This window comes from Epinephelus lanceolatus, chromosome 17, assembly GCF_041903045.1.
Source record: "Epinephelus lanceolatus isolate andai-2023 chromosome 17, ASM4190304v1, whole genome shotgun sequence".
Classification (NCBI taxonomy): Eukaryota; Metazoa; Chordata; class Actinopteri; order Perciformes; family Serranidae; genus Epinephelus; species Epinephelus lanceolatus.
Genome location: NC_135750.1, coordinates 8,714,824 through 8,737,859, shown reverse-complemented (window position 1 = coordinate 8,737,859; position 23,036 = coordinate 8,714,824). Strand labels below are relative to the sequence as shown.

Below are 23,036 nucleotides of genomic sequence, written 5' to 3'. Positions count from 1 at the left end.
TATTTTTTGCCTGGCCTTGGTGTGAGTCAGTATGCACAGGACCATACCAAGTGCAAGTGTGCATCTTTTGCCCAGGTATTGATCCCTCTGACATTAGGTACTACTCTTGATTGCTGCTTGTTTCTGTCTGTGAGTTTGTGTACAGTCTGGTTAGACTGTAAAACTGAATTGCCTTTCTGGAATAAATAAAGTTGTCTGAGCTGAACTGAAGAGAACAACAATGCTCATGTCGCCTAAATTCATGACAGGCTTGAAAAAGACTGGGAAAATGGTTTAACTATAAAACAAAAAGACACTTATAGAGATAATAATGCTGTCTAGTATGTTATCGAAGTTTTTTTATTTTATGTAAATAGTCAAGCATTTTCTGCTGAAAATCCTTTAGCTTTCCCACCTGCTTGAGGTATTTCCAGAGACAACTTCAAATAGCAATAAAGTAAAGCGAGGACAGAAAATAGAAACCATAGGATAAGGTAAACCAAAACCAGGACAATTTATTTCTTTAAATTATTTAACATTGCTCTTATTTCTATTTACCCTGGATTATGACATCCTAGAAGAGAAACAAACGTGGCTCAGACCTGACCAGTTTTTACCTTTACTTAGCCTAATACATGCTACTGGAGTTTTAGTTTTAATATTCATTGATTGAAGACTCTAGAGAGGAAATACAGCAGGTGTAGCTGAACAAAGAAATTGGAAATGTTATGATGGACTATATGGGATATGTTTCTATGTAAGGATGTATCTCTGTGGACAAATCAAACAAATCATGAGAGGCACAAACTGCTGCTAGCAGATAGCAGCTAATCCGCTCCCTTCTCTACAGCCGCACCACAACACAAAAACCCGAAACTTTTCACCACTACTTCTACAATAATTTACTCGTTAATTCGAGGCAACATTTTGATCAAAGATTTTTGTATGCATAGATATTGACGCGGAATTATTGTGATTGGGTGAATCGGGTAGTACGGACACTTTTGATGTTGCACACTCACCTCGGCTTGTCCAATCAGAAGGCGCGTCTCTGTGACGCAGTTCCGTCTCCGTGACTATCTGACATGGAAGCTTCCATGCGCATACTATCTGAACTGTAAACGCACTGAGTGATATTCAGACACTTTTCTTTGTTTTGTTTTCGTGTTTGCTTTTTAGATATGAGGTATCTGCTCCGCCTGGGCCGCTCCTTCGCCCGCCTCCATGTCCGGTTATGTCACCAGAGTGTTTACAGCAGCCATTCAAACCCACGAAGACTGGTAGTGGACCTTGGCGAGAAGTGAGTTGACTTTCATTTAACTGTAAACATGCAGGACATGAGTTTCACTTCCAGCTGATTGTTTCTGTACCTGCTGTCAAGGTGTATCTGTTGCTCTGGTGTTCTCACTATTACTCCACATCCTGAACAGCTGGTATATGTTGGTATCCAGGACACAGAGTTGCATCATGTCACCTTAATGCATCTGAACATGACAGTGGTTGTAGTTTCTAAGACAGCACAGTATTTGATGCAGTGTGTTCTTGTTGTCTTTCCAGGAAGCTTGAGATCTCTACCGGGAGGCTTGCTAGATTTGCTGATGGCTCTGCTGTAGTTCAGGTACAGAGGGAAAACGGCAGCTGTCACACCTGACAGGTCTCAAGAGTGTAACTAAGCACATTGATTCAAGTGAAGTACAAGTTTGACATACTTGTACTTCACCTGAGTATTTCTGTTTTATTCTACATTCTATTCCAATCAGTGTCTGAGGGAAATATTGTACCTTTCACTACACTGCATTTACTGAGCACTTACAGTTACTAGCTGCTTTTTGCAATAAAAAAAAACATGATATGCCCACATGATGTTATGCAGTGTTATGCCACCAAAACATCCAGTCGTAGAAGTATCTGAAATTTGCTCCTCATTAATGAACCACAACACTGAATTGCTCCTATCAATCAGCGATAAAAGCCGAGTGATATCATATTCTGCGATAATATAACATTGTGAAAACAGGTCTTCTGCATAATGAGTACTTTTACTTATGATATATTTTGCTGATAAAATACTTGAGTAACATTGTGAATTGAGAACATTTAATTGTAATGGAGTATTTACAGACTATGGTATTTCTACTTTTACTGAAGTAAAGGATTTGAATACTTATTAATATAATTTAATTTAATTTATTTGACTTCACGACCATATCCCATAGTATGGAGTACAACCATTACATGCAATAACAAAACAATGGCACATGGTGTGGCTAAAGTACAACCAATGTTAATTAGACAAAAGGAGGACATTCTTCAGAAAAGCTCCTAGTTTACAGATTACCTTTGGCTTATCTTAATGTAACAACAAAATTAATTTAACATAGAGCGACGGGTTTAAATAATACTTTGGCAAATACCTTTCTCTGTAAGTCATTAAGCTCACATTCTGACATTCAAACAAAATCCGATACTCATCTCCCACACAATTATCACCACAGAGGTTGCAGATCCTCTGGTTTCTGTCCAGCCATTGCAGCACATGGCAGTTGCTTGACGTCCTTTCTGATCCATATTCTTCATACATGTTTGCACTTTATTTCCATGTTGTAATTTTACAATTGCTATTTGTGCCTAGTCTGCATTTACACCTTCTGTTGCATGCCTGTTTGTCCTGGAGAAAGGATCCTTTCTCTGTTGCTCCTTCTGAGGTTCCTCTGCTTGCTTTTCCCTGTTAAAGAGTTAAATGGTGGAGTTTTTCCTCATGTGAATCGAGGGGTCTTCAGGATAGAGATGACCTGTGATTTGTGGCTTTAAAAGGAAAACTTACTTGGTTTGACTTTCAAAATGCAAAATATTACTACATAATAGTTAAGTCTTGCAAATTGGGAAATGCAGCTGACACATGATAGGGGAATAGGGGGGGCTATGGGATCTGTTAGAGCAGTGGTCCCCAACTGGTGGATCCTGGTCCAAAAGTGGGTCCTGGGTCCATTCTGAATGGACCACAAGTGACTCGTGAATGTGTCAAGTTTGTAAAAAACACACTTTATAAAATTCAGGCTGAAAATTCCTCTGTTCAGGCTTTCCTACTCTCTTTGACTGGGTAAGCCTGAACAGATATTTTGTTTATGTTTGTTTTGTTTGCTTTTTAAACTGATATTTGTTTGTTTGTTGTAAAATGTTGAATTATCTTGTACTTTGTATTTTATTGTATTTTACTCTGTTAGGCGACCTTGAGTGTCATGAAAGGCACCCAGAAATAAAATGTAATGTAACAAATGAATGAGGAGGTATCTGGACCCAGTGGCTGAACCAGTTGGGAACCACTGAGTTAGAGCACTTTGCCCACTTGGTAATCCTGCCTAAGTGTAAGGGAGCTTGTGTAAATGAAAGTTCTTTTCCCACTCAAAATGTGTTGCTCTTCACTGCATAAAATATGGGATTTTGTAACTGTATTTTTTGATTACCTGTTCCATCTCTCTCTCTTTCTGAAGTTGGGCGATACGTCTGTGATGGTGACTGCTGTGAGCAAAACCAAACCCTCTCCATCACAGTTCATGCCTCTTGTGGTATGTTCTCTAACATTACAGTAAAATCCCCAAACTGTCTTTGTTTTTAGCTTGTGACTGTGAATCAGTCTGGTCTTGTTACATCTATGTAAATGGATTTAGTAGAATAATTGAGTGCATAGAATGCGTTTAACAGCCTGTCACCATCAGTTGTTTGTGACTCACCTGCGCCACAGCTAGAAACCAGCAGGATGTCATTATGAGTCAGATGACCTCAGTGCAGAATGTCATTAAGGAAAACACTTTACAGAGTGTGTGTCCACTTTGGTTGACAGGTGGACTACAGACAGAAAGCGGCTGCTGCAGGTCGAATTCCCACTAACTATTTGAGGCGAGAGCTGGGCACCACTGACAATGAGATCCTCACCAGCAGACTCATAGGTGAGATGATAAGTGCCTTGTTAATGTAGCTGATGTTTTATTGTGCCTAAGCTGCTTTGACTAACACTTCGTCATGTTTCTGTCGCTCAGACAGATCCATCAGACCCCTGTTCCCTCCTGGTTACTTTTATGATACTCAGGTCAGTTCAGTTTGAAATTGTTTTTGTCGTTATGTGTTAATAGTTTGCCTCTGATATTAATGTGCATCTGTCTCCAACATTTCCTGTTGTCTGTCCATGTTTCCTGAAGGTCCTTTGCAACCTGCTGGCAGTTGATGGCATCAATGATCCAGATGTGCTGGCTATTAATGCAGGTGAGTTAAATCTTAGCCATCAAGGTTTTCCATTGAGCAGAGATTTTTTTACATCCTTGGCTAACACAATATTTCTTTTGTTGAAGCTTCCGCTGCTCTGGCCTTGTCTGACATCCCCTGGAATGGACCCATAGGTGAGGAACACACAACAGATGTAGGCCTGTCATATATTTTGAATTCTTGACCTTAAATCCTGGTTTTCACTTTGTCCAGCTCCAACTCCTGCGATGTCATTCTGCACATGTTTAAATGTAGCTTGGGCCTACGTGTTTATCTGTGTTTTTCCAGGTGCTGTGCGTGTGGGCATGGTGGACGGAGCGTTGCTGGTCAACCCCACTCGGGCAGAGATGTCTTCCAGCACCCTCAACCTGATTGTGGCCGGAGCCCCCAGCAGTCAAGTGGGTAAGTTGGCAAACACTAAAAAACACTCTGTCTCGATGTTTGTTTACTTAAAAAAACAACTAGAACATGAACAGTCATTTAGTATTAGTACTTTTCCATGAACATCTCGTAATGCTTCAAACTAACAGCAGCTTATAAATCAGTTGCAAAGTGTAGCTTTCAAGCCAAGTAGCCTAACTCTTACTGTGACTGATGATATCATAATATATCAAACTTTATGAATTGTTCAGACAAATCTAAATTGGTTAAAAAATGTAGTTTAACTTTTAAGCAATAAGAAAAAGAATGTATACATTCATTGTGCATTGAGCAGATCATTAAAAACTGGGCAATAAATGTGATGTCCAATGATGGAACAACTCATTAAGAATGGAAAGAATGCAATAACTTAAAGGTCCAAGTTGTCAGAGTGTAGGATTTCGGGATAAAACAGTTTGATTGTGCGGCTCTTCTAGACTTTCCAGATGTTATCGGACCGAATGGATCAAATCCTGATTGTGAAACGAGTCATTTCATGGGGGTTGTGACACTCAGAGAAGTGTGTCCACTGGTTTACATACATGTCTTTTACAGTACAATACACAGTTTGGCCACTATTAAAATTGGCTGCAAAGCCCAGGACACTTCCTGAAGGCCTAGTGGGTCCTCGTTCACAGAGTCTGCCATAACGTTTATACGTAAGCTTAGAAAGGACAAACCAAACACTGGCTCTAGATAGGGCCATTCGTGTTTTGCATCAGCCACCGTAGTTAGCAGCGCCTTTGCAACAATCAGCATCATAAAAATACAATTTTTTTTAACATGAAACTGCTTTAGTCACTGTTTTTACTGGTTTAAATAAGCATGTATCTGATGGCATCATACAGCACTTACACACTAATGTGACTCTCTGTCCGCCAGTGATGATCGAGGCGTCAGGTGAGAATGTGATGCAGCAGGACTTTTGCCATGCAGTGAAGGTGGGAGTCAAACACACCCAGCAGATCATACACGCCATCCAGCAGCTGGCACGAGAGCAGAAGGTCACCAAACGTACCCCGGTCAAGATCTTCTCAGCCCCGACGGAAATGGTGGAACATGTTCGACAGTAAGACCAGTGATGAAATAGTTTTCCATAGTCCCAGAGTGATGAAGTTAATAAGCATCAGGACTTTATTTAAGTGTCAGGATTGCTTTCTTAAATCAAACAGCTGTGAATTAGACAAAGGCAGGTATTATTCAGTAACGTGTTTACCTGTTGTGCTCGGGACCTTGATTAAGCCGTGAAAAAATAGGACTTATATTGTTTTATACACTAGTAAAGATTTTTCCTCCTTGTCTTCCTCACAGATCTGCTTCTGAGAAGATCTATGCAGTTTTCACTGATTATAGTCACGACAAGGTAAAGTATGACGTCTGTCCCCAGATTTCGATTTAAAGTTAACACTGCATTTTAGCCTTTTTTTAACTGCGCTTAGTGAGTATTACATTTTCTGTTTTATGTAAGTAATTTAAAGCAGCTACAATCAGTGATGTTCATATGACACTGTTTATGTATCTCAGAAGAACCTTATTTTTTGTTCAGCAATTGTAATATTCTCATCGTAATCTCAGATTTCAAGAGATGAAGCTATCAACAAAGTTCGACTAGAAACTGAAGAGGACCTAAAAGGTAGATCATCCTTTCTATTTATGCTGCATGGAAAGATTTCCAAGTTATTAATTTGTAAATATTGTCCCAATCCCGTTCATACAATCATGTTCATCTGTGTCTGTGTATTTAATTTGTGTTCCTACCTGTCAGCTGAACAATGTCAACTGATGTCTTCCATGTGTAGAAAGATTCCCTGAGGCTGACTCCTTTGAAGTCATTGAATCCTTCAACACTGTGACCAAAGAAGTCTTCCAAAATTTGGTGCTAAATGAGTACAAGAGGTAAGAAGCACTGCCCATGGTGATATTAATACATATTCTCAGTACACTTGATGTCCCTTTGCAACTGGATTTTTTTTGTATGTGTTGTAGATGTGATGGGAGGGAGTTGACTGCCTTACGGAACATTTCCTGTGATGTCGACCTCTTTAAACCGCTGCACGGCTCCGCTCTGTTCCAGAGAGGACAAACACAGGTGAGTAGAGAGATTTGAAAGATGACTTTTGTTAAAAGAAGAATAAAATTGTAGTGCTCAGATCAGATGGAGAAGTAAGACTGATATTTGCTGCTGTTTTCTGCAACTGCTAGATTTGATAATTAATTTCAGTAGCAGTAGGAGGGTGACCAGTGAGGTTCTTTGTTCTGAAGTTTGATTTTTATGTGAGAAAGATGCCCTGAAAAAGAAAGCTCAGTCCTCGTCCTCTTCCTTTTTTATATAGGTGCTGTGCAGTGTCACATTTGACTCCCTGGAATCCAGTGTCAAAGCAGATATTATCACCACAGCTCTGAGGTAAAGTCATTTTCACACATCTAAACCACACATTCATACTGTTCATATTATCAGGGCAGTTCACATATCATTGACTTTTACTTCAGGAACATTAAATCTGTCCATATCTGAATGTCACGGCACACAGGGTTGTTTTAAATTACCCGCACGGACTTCAATACATAAATTAAAACTGTAAAGTATGTAAAAGATGATTTAACTCAGGTCTTTCATTCATTTTTCTTCTGCAGTGGCATCAAATCCAAAAATTTCATGCTTCACTATGAGGTGAGAAAAATCCTGTTGTCATTTATAAAGTCACATATTTTATTAGATGTATGATTCCCTATCTCGTAGTCTTCACAGTGAACTTGAAATCATCAACCTTGCCTTCTAATTTCAGTTCCCTCCATATGCAACTAATGAGATTGGAAGGATGGGCGGCATGAACAGGAGAGAGCTCGGACATGGTTTGTGTTCCAACTGACATCTTCTACTTGAATGCAGTGTCTGCTAACCTTTCATTCCCAGCAAGACTCCTCTGGACAATCGCTGTGTGTTTGTTCATGTTGGGTTGTTTGTGTATTCCCAGGGGCCCTGGCTGAGAAATCTCTGAGACCAGTCATTCCCAAAGACTTCCCTTTCACTATACGGGTCACCTCTGAGGTGCTGGAGTCAAACGGTGAGTTTGGTGACAGTTGTGAAAGTTTAAGAACGCTACAGGGAACATGTGAGCAGGATGTCTCAGGCAGGAACGCGGGCTTATAATGTCTGAATATCACCTTTTTTTCTCTTCCTCTCCCTGCTTCCAACTCTATCTGCTCTCAGGATCCTCCTCGATGGCTTCAGCGTGTGGAGGCAGCCTCGCTCTAATGGATGCAGGTACTGGAGCAGGACTGCATCAGTTACTGTAGCTCTTTTTCAGTTGATTATCTCTGTAGTGAAATTGTCCCTGGGGTGTGGGATCCCCCCTGTGCAGAGTTATTTATGAGTGCATTTAGTATTTAACCAGAGCATTTTAATACTGAAGCTGCTCATGATTAAATAAATATTCATTATTCTTATACTACTCTCTCTAAGCAACTTAAAGATGTATATACAGGATAGGATAGCTAGACTGGAAAGTATTTCTATTCTCATTTACTAAAGTACAATTGTGTGATAAAATGTAGCTAATATGTCCCAATCTGTGTCTCCCAGGTGTGCCCATCTCCTCTGCTGTGGCAGGTGTAGCAATCGGACTCATTTCCAAGGCCAACCCAGAGAAACCTGCTGACATCCAAGACTACAGATTATTAACTGATATTCTGGTACATACATTTAATCATTTATTATTAACACGTGGAAGAAAATTGCAGTTAAGCAAAACATATCTTCAAAAAGTTGTAACTAATGTCTTTGCTTAATAATATTGGAAATGTTGAATATGTGCTTATATTTATTGTTTTCTAACCAGGGAATAGAGGATTACCTCGGAGACATGGACTTCAAATTGGCAGGAACAAACAAAGGCATCACTGCTTTACAGGTACTCTGTCTGGTAACCCATCGAAAGTATCTAAAATAAAATTTTTGGCTCATGTTGTAGGTGAAAATGAAATAAGTAAAATCAGTTTGTCATACAAATATTTCACCCGGCTCGTTGTCAGTGTTGTGTAAATATAATTTGGTGTTGTCTGAGAAATTGAAAAGAGACGAGAGCAGATGTAAATCTCAAATTAAAGACTTGCTTGCCATAAATACATAGTTTATCATTTATTATAAGATATTAGAAGTTACCTTATGTTTCATCCTTTGGTCCACTCCTTTACACTTTTCTATTAACCTTCAGGCTGACGTGAAGATCCCAGGTTTGCCTCTGAAGGTGGTCATGGAGGCTATCCAGCAGGCCACAGGTAAGCTCAAATGGCACCAAAACATAGGTCTTACACTGAAGAATAAAGACTGTGCATATTTTTGGTGTCGTTATTGACCTTTGTTTCAATTTCATTATGATCCAGTGGCAAAGAGGGAAATCCTGGGCATCATGAACAAATGTATAGCAAAGCCCAGAGAGACGAGGAAAGAGAACGGACCTCTTGTTGGTATGTTTTGTGTTTGAATATAAATCTGTGCATGTATATTTAGCTTTTTTTTTTTTTACTGTGTACTGGCAACTGAGGTGTGTGTGACTTTTATTCTGTCTTTAGAAACTGTCCGGGTACCTGTTTCGAGACGAGCACGCTTTGTTGGTCCAGGGGGCTATAACCTCCGTAGGCTGCAAGCTGAAACAGGTAAGAAGTGATCTAAAATTCATATTTAACGGAATCAAAAAACCAACCAGAAACACATCATCTTCTTAAGTGAAGCACGACACTAGCCAAGCATTTCAGTCTGCTACACAATACAGACGTCTTAAAGCTGAAACCTTGACATGCTTTTTCCTCTTGAGGTGTGACAATAAGTCAGGTGGACGAGGAGACTTTCTCTGTGTTCGCTCCAACACCAGGAGCCATGCATGAAGCCCAAGAGTTCATCAGTGAAATCTGCAAAGATGATGTGAGTCTCCGCCACCTGAAAACTGCACATTTTAGAAAAACGTATTAAACCCACACCACGTCACAGAGCTTTCAGAAAGTCTGAGATTGATCTGAACATGAGGCCGTTTGCATGTGAATGTAAATTCATGGTTGCACATGTACTGATATGCATGAACGTACATTTGTGTTTCTACCTTGTGTTGCAGCAAGAGCAGCAGCTGGAGTTTGGTGCTGTCTACACTGCCACCATTACTGAGATAAGGTAAACCAACACATTGCAATTGTTTACTGCAAAACAGTATTTGATGATGATTTTCATGATGTTAATAGAAATCGAGTTACGGGTGAATCAAACCTTTAGCGTTCAAACAGCTTCTGAAGCCTTTTCATGCTCTGCTGCAGGGACATTGGTGTAATGGTGAAACTTTATCCCACCATGAGTGCTGTCCTGCTGCACAACTCACAACTGGACCATAAACGGGTCAGTGAATTTGCCTCTGTGTTCTATTTGCCTGTGTGCCCATGTTTCTGCCAACAGCCCGTGCCGGCAGCCATTTACTCAGTATAATACGTTGACTGTGGAAAAGTGCCTCATACAGCCCTGTTTCAAAAGATCCAGACTGTCCATTTAAAGATCATTTTGTGTTTTCCTCCTTCAGATCAAACATCCAAGTGCTTTGGGTTTAGAGGTGGGGCAGCAGATACAGGTACGTGTCAGTCAGCACAGGTTGTATTGTCAAATTATCCTCCTGTGTTCACATTCTGGGCTCACTGTCTCTGACTGGATTTATGCTAACAGGTCAAGTACTTTGGACGGGATCCAACAGACGGCAGAATGAGACTTTCACGGAAGGTGCTCCAGTCTCCCGCTGCATCCGTTGTCAAGACACTTAGTGAGAGACAGAGCATCTCCATGGGTTCAAACAGCAGCCAAACGACCAACACTGACTTGTGACACGCCAGCATGACAGGCTAACTTCCAGCTTTGGATATAAACTGAGTAGATTTTGCTGCAACATACTTCCATTGAGGAATCTACCAAACCAAGAGCATCAGATCTCGTCACAAACTGAACTCAGTGCTGTACATGAAGAGGTTTACCCTGCTGCTGTGGGTATGGATGAGGTTAAACTGCACCGGAGGGAAACGCAGCTCATCATATACAGCGTCCTGCAGTCATCGTGCTTCAGTGGATGTGCACAAACTGAGAAGTGTGCTTGGGGAGTAATGAGCAGGAGACACATTTTCAACAAGTATAGATGTTTTATTTTTAAATATCCCCTTTTTATGGTATCTTGTTTTCAGATTTGCCACCTCAGCTATCATTAACAGCATCAAGCAGTAAGAGGGTTTCCTTAGTTTCTTCCAACACAGTAGCTTTCACCCAACAGACACAGTGCAATGTCACAATGATTTTCTTATTCATGTGTGATAATACTGCCTCTTGTGGTATGGGACTTCCATATTTGGTGTCAAGTGTGTGTGTGTGAGTGTGTCCTCTAAACTGCGAGGATCAAGACATGTACAAAGAAAGCAAAGTGGGTAAAATGTTTAGTTGTTTTTTAACACTCCCCTTTATGTCATGTTGCATTTACAGTATATGTGAGTCGAGTGTAAAAAGAACAATCATTGGTGCTTTGTGGTATTTCAGCCTTTTCCAGCACAAACAATAGCGCACACACGAAGAATCAGACTTAAACCTCGCCCAACATTCAGATGCCAACAAAGAAATACTCTTGAGTGCTACAAATTGTACTCAGAGAGGAAAAAGGTCAATACAACCAGGTTGAACTCGGGATGCAAGGTGGGATAAAGAAAAAATGTGATATAAAAACAAGGGAATAATTAAAGATATAATAAATTGTTCACAGTTGTAGCCAATCTTGTCCACCCTACCTTAAGTTTGGAGGCATCTTCCACCCATCCTGGAGCATGCATAGCTGTTTCAATACTGTACACAGTTACCAGTTGTACGTCCCATGAAGACAGTTGCTTGATATGTGCAGGGTTCAGGTGGTGGACTCCAAAATAATCATGGTGAAAGGACAGTTTCCTTCACTCGTGAGGCTCAAGAAATTGTGAAAAATCTATGTCAGGAGCTGGTGCCCCATTATGCGATCGACTGTAGAGCTGTTTACAAAATTATTCGGCCTCAGGCTGAATTTGTTGTTCAGTTTCTAACTCTCAATCCTAAATTTGTGGCAGAAATTTGCGCCAGATTTAGATGTAATCTCCACTGGGTGACAAAGGAGACAACGTTGATACACTTGATTAAATTCTGGACAGAAGGAGTCCACTGTACTGTCCAATACTGCTTCATTATCTTTTTTATAGATACTGTCCCCCTTTGGGTTGGGAAAGTACTATATTGAACTGCAACATGGACATTTGGGATGCTTCATATCTGTTCTAATAAACTGACGGGGTATTGAAATCATTTGTGTGTGTGTTTGGCTCACTGATCTGACAGGCAAGTGCTGGAATAAAGATGAATGCCAAGCTCTCTGGTCCTAGATGCTGAAAAATTAATTCATAAAAACATTAAAAAGCAGTGTGAAGAACTTATTTTTCTTTTTTAACCATTTAAAAGCCACTGGTTGTAAGAATGCCCAGCCACATACAGGTGTATGCTGGGCCACGGAGCCAAATATATGTGTGTGTACCACAATATATCACTTAGTGTAGGCCTACGTATTAACGGTATATCCCAATACATTAAAACACAACCCCTGTCTTGTGATAAGTATAGTAAGTGCCAGTACACAGCAAAGAATTGTAAAGTCAACAGTGAGGGTGGAAAGTTATCATTATTATTATTATTATTATTATTAACTTAAAATGATAAAACAGTGTCTTTTAATAACCCATATGATGCAGGAGGCCCCCAAGTATTTTCACATTATCTAACCTGGCCCGTTTTCATAAAAGTTTGTACACCCTGCTCTACACAAAGTCATCTGCAGGTAATTGCTGCTGCTGTTCCTCGTCTTTCCTGTAGATGGCGCGCTAACCTCGTGGCGCTGCGGTGCTGCCATTGGACGATGTCGCTCGGAGGAGGAGACCCCGCGGCAGTTAGCGCTTGATTGACGTCGAAGAAGAAAAAGAACACAAGATCGGATTACAAGATGGCGGTCTGTGGACGTTAGCAAGAAGGCCGTTAGAGTTGTTGTGTTCTCTGTGAATTTTACTGTTTGATAAGAGGCCTCCTGTTGAGTTGTTTCACATCGTGGACGTAATATGTTTATGAAATAGCTACTGATACACTGTGCCGCTGCTGTGAACTTTACTTAGACGTGCATGTTTAGTAACATGCGGGTGGAAACAAAGTTAACAGGTCGAGGGTAGGAAAACACCAGACGGGGTGAGGTGATAGCTTGTTAGCAGCCTGCTAGCCTGCTAGCTCCGACTCGGTTAACCATGTCGGACACTCGGCGGCGAGTGAAAGTATATACGCTAAATGAAGACCGGCAGTGGGATGATCGGGGTACCGGACACGTTTCGTCTACGTTTGTTGACCGACTGAAGGCAATGTCGTTATTAGTTCGGGCCGAATCAGACGGTAAGTTCCCAGTTAGCATAGCCGCATTGACGTTACGTTGGCTAGCGCTAGCATGCTAACTTCTGGTTGTTCGGACAGAATGCTTCAATTGGCCACTATGTTTACTTTGTTAACTATTTGCTTCTTTGAATGTGCTGCAGGGTTTGGAGCCACTTGTTTCAGATAGCTGAACAATCAGCATTAGCATTGACCCTGGATAAAAAGCAATGATTTATTGAATTGCTGGTGCTAGCATGATCGTTAGTTTAGCAGGCGACGTGATCTCAGTAGCATGGGGGGCCTTGGAAGTCTAGTCTTAAATGTACAAACTTGTTATTGCTCTGGATAGTAAATCATTATGGGTCCACACACAGATAACCCCCAAAATAATTAACATGGGAGTACGCTAGCGATAACAAGTTCTTCTGTTGTTAGTTTTAACTTTGTAATAATACAACATTGTTTTATCCAGCGCTTCACATTGTCTGTTGAGCGTTAATTGCTCACTGGCAGACAGATTAACTAACCTTAACCTTCAAAAAATGGTTACGTTATTAAGTGGTGATCTTCGTTGTGACTAACGTTAGCTCGGAAATGAAAAGTTACCCAAGTCTTTGTGTTTTAGGATCTCTGCTGTTGGAGTCGAAGATAAGCCCGAATACTGCATATCAGAAACAACAGGTAAGGTTATAGAGTCTGGATCAGCAACAAAAAGCATTCACACGCACATCTCCGTTTTTTCAAAAGTACAGTGTGAAAATTTTATCATTTTAACACTGAGACTTGTTGCTGAACAGCTACTTTTACTATGATGCAGTGTAGACAATGGGACACAAGTGTCTGATTTAAGTGTAACCAGGAAACAAGCAATGTGCAAGTCACATTATTAGTATTTACCATACCAGCAAACCTGGTATTTATCATTTTAACAGTCAGTACAGTAGACTTTTTTAACAGCAACCTGCCTCATGAAGTGAGATATAGACCTGAGTTAAATGTGTCTATTGTATATTGGAGTCAAACTAATCTTATTAGTAATTTTAAAGGACATGAAAAGGCATGAAAATACTTGTATGTGTTTTGTAAATATGTCTCACTCCTCTTGCAGCATGTTTTGAGTATGTTACATTTGTGTGTGAGCACTGCATGGAACCATGATGTGCCAGTGTGTCCTCTGAATATGATAAGCACTTCTTTGTATACAATTTGATGTTTCTTTCTCCTCCTTTCAGGACACACTGATTGTCTGGTCGGAAGCAGATAATTATGACCTTGCCCTAAGTTTCCAGGAAAAGGCAGGCTGCGATGAGATCTGGGAGAAGATTTGCCAGGTAAAGTAAACCCAGTTTTACAAAGCTTGGTGCATTCTTTTATAACATTTATTTACTTGAGAGTACATAAACAGGAGTGGTGCCAGTTTGCTGGTGATGATATTTTAATAACCCGACTGCAAAGGGCAAGAGGCACCACATTGATATTTCTGGTTAAGGTCTTAACGTCATACCTACCAACTATTTATTTTCCAGGTTCAAGGCAAGGACCCTGCTCTGGACATCACCCAGGACCCCATTGATGAGTCCGAGGAGGAGCGCTTTGAGGAGATTCCAGAGACAAGCCACCTGGTGGAGCTCCCGCCATGCGAGCTAAGCCGACTGGAGGAGATCGCTGACCTTGTTACCTCTGTCCTGTCTTCGCCCATCCGAAGGGAAAAACTCGCTTTGGCCTTGATGAGCGAGGGCTACATCAAGAAACTCCTGGGTCTCTTCAGAGTATGTGAGGACCTGGACAACAGGGAAGGTCTTCATCACCTCTATGAGATTGTCCGGGGTGTCTTGTTCCTCAATAAAGCAGCCCTCTTTGAGGTGATGTTCTCTGATGACTGTATCATGGATGTAGTGGGCTGCCTTGAGTATGACCCAGCGCTGGTTCAGCCTAAACGGCACCGGGAATTCTTGACCAAGACAGCAAAGTTTAAGGAGGTGATCCCTATCACGGACTCAGAGCTGCGGCAGAAGATCCACCAGACCTACCGGGTGCAGTACATCCAGGACATCATCCTGCCCACACCATCTGTTTTTGAGGAGAACTTCCTGTCCACACTCACGTCCTTCATCTTCTTCAACAAGGTGGAGATTGTCAGTATGTTGCAGGTAAGGATTCAAGCCAGGTAACTTGTATAATTCTTTGAGGCACAATTGTATTAACAAGCCATTCTCTAATGAGTTTTTTCTGTACCACATTTCTATGTCAGCTGAACAGGCTGGAGTTGAACATTTCTGCATGTACTGTATTTTCCTACATCTATGATCACTAAAGTGAAATTTGTTTGACAGGTGTGAGAGAACCTGCCCTCCCTGTAATTCCAGATGATGATGACAGTTCATACTTGATAATAAATTGATACCTGAATTTCCAGTGATTGAAATGGATAAAGATTGTGACGATCTGACTGTAAATGGCGTCGTCAAACAATGTATGGCTGCTGAGGAGACTTTTCACATTATTTTAGTTTTTGTCCACAAGTGAAAGATGTGTCTGCACATCAAGTTTTGTAATGTAATATAAAATAAAGAAACCATTTTTGAAAAGTCATTCAGAGAATAAGGTCAGGTCCTTGTATTGCTTATAAGTAATTTTCAACATGAAGCTTATGTGAGGCAGCTGTTATTTGAAAATAATTTGTGACATACAGTCATTTTCTTGATGCAAACAGTATCTTACAGTCCATCCATTTCATATTTAAGTGATCATTTTTAAATAAACACGTTAGGGCTAATAAGGAAGGGTAGTAGTCTATAAGAATCATGGGTTGTGTCAGTGCTCACTTTTTTATTCCTAAATCTTGTTGCTGTAAAACCCCGAAGCAAAATGTCCAGGATTCAGTTTTGTAACCCTCTTTGGTTTGACTTTATATTTTAACCTTAATATTTTGATTTCTTAACCCTGTTTTCCATGTGCCGCAGGAGGACGAGAAGTTCCTAACAGAGGTCTTTGCACAGCTCACAGACGAAGCCACAGAGGACAGTAAAAGGAGAGAGCTTGTAAGTCAAACAGTTGTCATATCTCCAGACCACATGTTGTAATGATACCTTTAGTGGTAAAATGTAGAAACCTAAAGGTTGGACAGTAATATGAAGTTGGCTAGAACAAAATGTGCTCAGTACTACTGTTCTTGTTAAATGGATTCATTTTGCTGTCTGTAATCCCATTTCTTTCCTAGGGTTAAAGATTTCCTGCATGGGTTTTCATACTGATTTTTAATATGAACTGCCTCCTTGTCTATTGGCCTGTAATACAACATCTTTGACAACATCATCCAACAGTGTTGTTTCTCACTGAGAATGAAATGGGGAATTGTTCATTCTGTTGGTCCATGCAGTTGTCATTTATTCAACTTCTGAAAAGCTTCATATCCTGGAATGGTGAAGATGACTTTGTTTCAGACTGAACTACAAATTAATTCTCCCACTGTTGTACAACATCACAAATTAAACAATGCTTGGGGATAGTATTTTTGTCAGTGACCTTAAACTGTTTGCTTTAATCTGTCAAATGCTAATCAATCAATACATCTGTTTTTTCTCTGTATCCCTCAGGTGAACTTTGTCAAGGAATTCTGTGCTTTTTCACAAACGTTGCAGCCACAAAACAGGGACGCTTTCTTCAAAACTCTGGCAAATCTAGGCATTTTACCTGCTCTTGAAATAGTCATGGTATGTTCTGGGCTTTGCATTTGCCTATTAATTATAAACATTTAATGTGTGTAGAATTATCTTTTTGTTGCTGTCTTTAACTCTTACTTTTCCCATGTTCAGGGAATGGATGACCTGCAGGTGAGGGCAGCAGCTACAGACATCTTCTCTTACCTGGTGGAATTCAGCCCCTCCATGGTCAGGGAGTTTGTCATGCAGGAACCACAACAGACGGACGACGTAAGCACCTGAACATCACTGTCAACAAGCCTGCATTCACTCTTTAGATGCCAGGGAGATGTTTAGTTTAAGTCCAGCCACAGCTTAATTAATAAAAGTTGATGTAGCACAGCATTGATGTGACAAAAGGAATAGTTTAACAGTTTAAATTATGTACAGCCAAGTTGGTTGTTACTTGTATGAAATGTTTGGTACTGAGTGATGTACAAACAGAAATTTACAGAAATCCCTCATACATATTTTTACAGCACTGTGCTGCATCAATTTTACAATTCATGTTCTCAAATAGCTTCATTTGGCAAAAAGCTTTCCAAATGAACATATGCATGTAAAGCCTTACGTGCTCTTAAAAACAGTGCTTGTCTCTCCTAGTAATCGAGGTGTTCTCTAAATATCAAATAAGCTTTTTTGATCTTGTGTGATTGTGAGCTGTTTGCTAAAAGATACAATACAGAATAGATACAATGAAGTGAAATAAAGTGTCTTGCTTTTAAGCCAGCTGTGGAGGTAGTATCACCTTCGAGTTGACGTCTGTGTACAAAGTGTGAGATGGCAGCACATGAAAAGTGCTGCCCAGTGCATATGATTTGTCATATTAGACGCAGACACTGTTTTGTTGCATGTAACAGCTCTTTTGCTTCTGAAATGCCAACGTGCTGTCTAAAATCACATTACGCAGGTGTTCTTTGGGTTCTGTATAACAAAGCAAAGGCATCATCATGAAGGATCTTTGTCAAGGCAGTGTTGCAGGATCTCTGTGTAAAAAGGGCTGTTGAAATAAATTTTCTTTCAGTAGGGTTAGCGTTGCTTTAGTGTTTGTTTGTTTTTAATTAGATTACACCGTCAGACCGAAACTGCATAATTTTGACTGTTTTCTGCTTTGTGTTGTTTTACAGGATGTGCTGCTGATAAATGTTGTGATCAAGCAGATGATTTGTGACTCTGACCCAGAGTTAGGAGGGGCCGTCCAGCTGATGGGTCTGCTCAGGACGCTCATTGACCCTGAGAACATGCTGGCTTCCACTAATGTAAGCAGAATCAACACACACACTCAACCTTTTAATGGAGATCAGCTATAAAATAACATAATGATGTTTTATATTATGCTTCCATTAATCACAATGCCCCCAGGTAGATGCTAATTTTTGCTCTGTCCAACAGTAAAACAGCATATATCACAGCTTCTTTTCATTTTGTTTCCTCTTAGAAAACAGAGAAGACAGAATTTTTGAGTTTCTTCTACAAGTACTGCATGCATGTCCTGACTGCTCCTCTGCTGGCCAACACTGCACATGACAAAAACTCAAAAGGTGAGCTGGGGACAGGGGTCTTGCATAAACTGAGCTGGACTGTTTTAGACTGCATGATAAGCAGAGAAATTGACTGATTATTTTGTGTCATGGCCTTTCAGACCTGCAAGAGGGGTCAACTAAGATCAACCCGGTCTGTCCAGGTGAGTGTTACATAACTCAGCATCAAGCATGAACTGCCCAACAGTCAAAAACCTGTGAATATCAGAGTTCCAGTGTTTGCTGGAGATGATTATCTCCTATAGAATGGTGGTAGTATCTTAATTTTGTCTTGTTTATTTTGTAATTTTGTCTCACATTTCTGAAATAAGGGTGAAATAAATGAACAAGTAACTCTTCATGGTGGCTTAAATGATGCCGTGGCCGTGATTTCTATATCATATGAGCAGTCCCAAGGTCACAAAGCAAAATAACAAGTGTTTTTTTGTTTCAAAGAACTTATGTTATTGCATATTTTAGGATTGCACTCTTGCTTTATATTGAATATCTAAACATAATGGGGCTTGTGTCCAGAATAATGGCAGGTCTTTAAGGTATAGTCTGCAGCTTAACGTGAGTTTTGAGAATCGTGCATTGCTTCCTGGTGTGAAGTAGTTTTGTTGTCCATTTTCTGTAGACAACTTCCAGACAGCCCAGCTGCTGGCACTGATCCTGGAGCTTCTGACCTTCTGTGTGGAGCATCACACCTACCACATCAAGACCTACATCATGAACAAAGACCTGCTCAGGAGAGTGCTGGTGCTCATGAACTCAAAACACACCTTCCTTGCTCTTTGTAAGTCCCTACATACTCAAACGGATCATGCACACACACCTTTTTGCTGATTTGTCTTCTCTGTCTGTAAATGGGTTGTCAATGGTTATCCTACTTTCTGAAAAAAAACTTTTGCCAAGTATAAAGTCACGGACGAGCAAATGCTCCATTTTTACTAAGTTGTTGCCTGTTTCTGTCCAAGGTGCCCTGCGTTTCATGCGCAGGATCATTGGTCTGAAGGATGAGTACTACAACCGCTACATCATCAAAGGGAACCTGTTTGAGCCTGTCATTAATGCCCTGCTGGACAACGGCACCCGATACAACCTCCTCAACTCTGCCATCATAGAGCTCTTTGAGTTCATTAAAGTGGTGTGTAGACAAACAAAATGTACCTCAGTGAAATATATTTGGCACAGAGTGTGTGCACGCGGCACTGACAGTAGACTGTAATTTTCCTCTGTGTCTTTTCTTTCCAGGAGGACGTCAAGTCTCTCATAGCTCACATTGTGGATAACTTCTACAAAGCACTTGAATCCATTGAATATGTCCAGACTTTCAAGGGCCTGAAGGGCCGGTACGAGCAGGAAAAAGACAGACAGAGTCAGAGACTCAACAGGTTGGTAGACTAGTTGGACACTAAAGTTAAATCAAAGGTTTTATTGTGCCTTTGTTATATTCCCCCATACATGTTTTCATCGCTTTTTTCTGTAGATAACTGTGCCTCATGATGTACATTTTCCTCTGTAGATATCGCAGAGATGCGCGGTCGTTGGACGAGGATGAGGAGCTGTGGTTCAATGACGACGATGATGACGATGATGGAGAGGCTGTGGAGAAGAGCCGAATGGAGGATGACTTCTCCGACAGCTACGGGAAGTACATGGAAGCCAAAAAAGGTAAGCTGAGCTGGTGTTGCTGGATGTATAGTTTCCTCCAGATTGCAACAACCCTTTAAGTTTGACGTTTATAGTCTCTGTTACTTCAGGAGCTGCCAACGGAGCTAATGGTGCCAACAATAACGGGAAAGCTGCTGCAATCCCACCTGCCTCACCAGCCGTCACTCCAAACAACAGTTCATCTTCCTCTGTCAAAACAGTCGCTCTTCCTGCCACACCAGTAGTGAAGGTAATGACAAATTTACCTCTTCATCGTGTAGAAATTAGAAGGGAAACCATAGAGATTTTGAAATTATTTAATTTCTCCTTGCTTGTGCTTTGAATGTGGGCGTTTTTGTTGATTGTTCTGTTTGTCTCACTTTTTCTCCTAGACTGCTCTGGTTGGTTTGGTGGACTACCCTGATGATGAAGATGAAGAGGAAGAAGATGAGGAGGAAGATCAGTCTCCCAGGAAGCGGCCCCGTCTGAGCTCTTAAGGCTAACTGTCCTCTGTTTGGTCGTAGTGGACGGACACAGAGTCCCTCCCATCCTCCCTCCTCTGGTCGTCTTATTGGTCCTTGGCCTGCCTGTGCCACCCGTCAGTCTCACTGAGGAGACGGGCAAAGACGAGCTCCCACCTCACCCACTCCCTCCTGATTTCTGCTCCTCTTTTCTCCCTCAGTGGAAGGAGATGGAGAGCTTTTCTTTTGAAAGACAAATCAGTCTGTTGATTTTTACCTCTTCCTTTTACCAATGGCCTCCTATTGGAGGTGCCAGAGTCTCCTTTTCTTCCTCCTGAGGAGAAACTCATTGACCCTTTGCAAAGTCATCCCTCCTCTTTGTCATAACGACCTTCTGCTCTCCCAGTGCTGACCTCCTCCTGAACAACTTTCTCCTCTTCATCCACCATCCTATGTACCGACCAGAGAGGCTGCGGTGGATGTAACAGTGCCAAGGCGGTTCCCAACTCTGCTCTGTTGCTATAGCAACAGTAGCACGGAAGCTGCGGTACTACAGCAACCCCACAGGAACCCTCGTGTTCTCATTTGAACTCTCCCTTCCATCCTTCTCAAACCTGAACCGATGAGCTCCAGAGACAGAGGAAGCCAGAACACAACCAGCCAGTGTACGAACTGTTCAGGAGGCCAGTCAGGCTAGCAGGACTAGCCATCATAGTTATAGGAAGCTTGACTGGCTGAAGCCGTGTGTGCTGCCCTGCCACAGAACTGTTCACTTTTGTCGGAGACCGAGGGATCTAGTCAACACGGAAGAGTTAAACAAAATGTTGAGTGGCGAGGGAGGTCAGAAATGATGAAAACTCAGCAGTGATGAGGCTTAGATCCAGAGGAGCAGGACTCAAGACCTACAAAAGCCATGGCATCATTTTGGCCAAGGCACACACACAAAAAACACACACACGTCTCTCACACACAGGACTGCGTTCGCCAGAGATCCTGTATTTCATGACTTTGTTAAAAAGTACTGTACAGATGTTTTATTTTCTTTTTAATCATTTTTCCCTGATCTGATTTTCAAAGGGGGAGAAAGATCCCTACCTACCTGTGTATTTTTGTTGTCGTTGCACAAAAGGTGGGGTCACTGTTCACCCTCTCAGTCCAGTTCATTTGATTCAATGTAAAATGCAGAGACGTCGCAAATGCTGGTTTTAATAACAACATATTAAAACTGCAGTAAAGTCATTTTTGCAGCCATGTTTTTGAGGATGTCTGGAGTTTTGTATTTTAGTGGATTTCAAGAATTTAGTGGCCTCATTATGATGCACGTACAGCCCAGTTTTTTGTTTCAACTGGGCGACAAACCTGAGCTGTCAGTGTGCTTAGAGTAGATTAGTGCACACTCTTGTTTCAGGAGGTCCAAGTTCTGGCACCCTTCTCTCAGACAGATCTCAGGTTCAGAGTTTGCATCAGAAACAAAAAGCTCCCCACCTTGTCTGTGCACTGTAACACTGCTAGCAGGTCAAACATCTCACGTTTATTACTGAATGAAGAAAGATTCTAGTGAGCTGCAAGGAACTTAAGGTGCCAGTGGCTTTATCCCAGTTTGAAGGTCCACAGTTTTAAAACCAGTTGATTCAGAAGTATTCAGCTTGGTTAAAAAGTTTACCTCTAAGTTTGAGTTTCTTTGGCCTGTCCATAAAACAACTCTGCAGATCAAAAATAAGTTGAATGATTGGATGAGCTGTTTTTATTATTACAAAGATGATTAAACCCCAGAGTTGATGCAGTGCAGTTTGAGAATCAAACCGTGTTGTTAAAGTGGATTATTTCTGACACAACACGCAGGTTTGACGAGGTCAGCAGGCCCTGAGGCATTTTATTGTCGCGTTGAAACATTTCTCCTGTTGTATCTTCTGTCCTGGCCTCGCCACAAGCACACTGAGAGGCAGATGAAGGCAGCAAATTAGCTAAAAATGCCAGACCACACAGACTTCTGTCGAACCACGAGCAGCACAAGTAAAACACATATTGCCAATGTGCTTTTCGTAATTCAGCAGTACCTGAGCAGCGAATTGTCTTTCCTCGTGTCTGTTAGCGTCACCCAACAATATGACTGTTGTTGCTCCCCCTTGATGAATTTGTACCAAGTGCATTTACTACCACTATCCATTCTTAACATTTGTATGAATTTATTTGATAAGTTTTGAAATTAAATGTGACCCTGACATTGAACTTGTGAATCTAGCCTTGTTTTATAATGGTAATTTACTGATTTGGCCATTGGAGCTGCAAAATTTCTAATTGATCCTGACTTATTACTTTGAGTGAGTCCAGATGCTTGTTTTTAATCACATCTCCCAAATTTGGCTCTTTCTTGGTATAGTACATTTTGTGCAAATTTCACAGCAAGGAATCAACAGTGTTTTTAAAAATATTTTTGTACCACAGAAGTGATTCATGCACGGTGTTCTGTACTCAGGAAAATGAGAACATATGGTAATAAATCCGCCTTTTTTCCAGATTAAAACAGAAGATCAATCTCAGACCAGCATCCTACCGACTGACCACAAAGCTCTGATCAGCTGACTAGTTTTTCTACACAAAG

At 41.0% G+C, this 23,036-nt stretch overlaps 2 protein-coding genes across 3 annotated transcripts; both read left to right on the top strand.

The window, feature by feature from the left end:
• Positions 1-1,029: 1,029 nt before the first annotated feature.
• pnpt1 (polyribonucleotide nucleotidyltransferase 1) lies at positions 1,030-11,998 on the top strand. Its single transcript, XM_033614102.2, has 28 exons — positions 1,030-1,279; positions 1,537-1,597; positions 3,471-3,545; positions 3,821-3,926; positions 4,017-4,066; positions 4,176-4,239; positions 4,326-4,373; positions 4,528-4,641; positions 5,542-5,728; positions 5,971-6,022; positions 6,235-6,292; positions 6,459-6,555; positions 6,646-6,748; positions 6,993-7,063; positions 7,294-7,330; positions 7,446-7,512; positions 7,635-7,724; positions 7,871-7,924; positions 8,243-8,352; positions 8,499-8,570; positions 8,874-8,937; positions 9,043-9,126; positions 9,232-9,315; positions 9,474-9,580; positions 9,768-9,823; positions 9,964-10,042; positions 10,221-10,268; positions 10,361-11,998. The coding sequence occupies exons 1-28, from the start codon at positions 1,161-1,163 to the stop codon at positions 10,514-10,516; spliced, it is 2,313 nt and encodes a 770-aa protein (XP_033469993.1). The 5' UTR covers positions 1,030-1,160; the 3' UTR covers positions 10,517-11,998.
• A 653-nt stretch (positions 11,999-12,651) lies between these two features.
• ppp4r3b (protein phosphatase 4, regulatory subunit 3B) lies at positions 12,652-22,663 on the top strand. Of its 2 annotated transcripts, none has more exons than XM_033612645.2 (16): positions 12,652-13,120; positions 13,725-13,780; positions 14,332-14,430; positions 14,626-15,249; positions 16,063-16,140; positions 16,696-16,812; positions 16,915-17,031; positions 17,928-18,059; positions 18,239-18,341; positions 18,443-18,484; positions 18,958-19,116; positions 19,298-19,467; positions 19,575-19,714; positions 19,846-19,994; positions 20,069-20,223; positions 20,366-22,663. In XM_033612645.2, the coding sequence occupies exons 1-16, from the start codon at positions 12,979-12,981 to the stop codon at positions 20,468-20,470; spliced, it is 2,388 nt and encodes a 795-aa protein (XP_033468536.1). In that variant the 5' UTR covers positions 12,652-12,978; the 3' UTR covers positions 20,471-22,663. The 2 variants fall into 2 exon arrangements, with proteins under 2 accessions (XP_033468536.1, XP_033468537.1); XM_033612646.2 differs by having other exon boundaries at positions 12,653-13,120; positions 20,084-20,223.
• Positions 22,664-23,036: the final 373 nt, after the last annotated feature.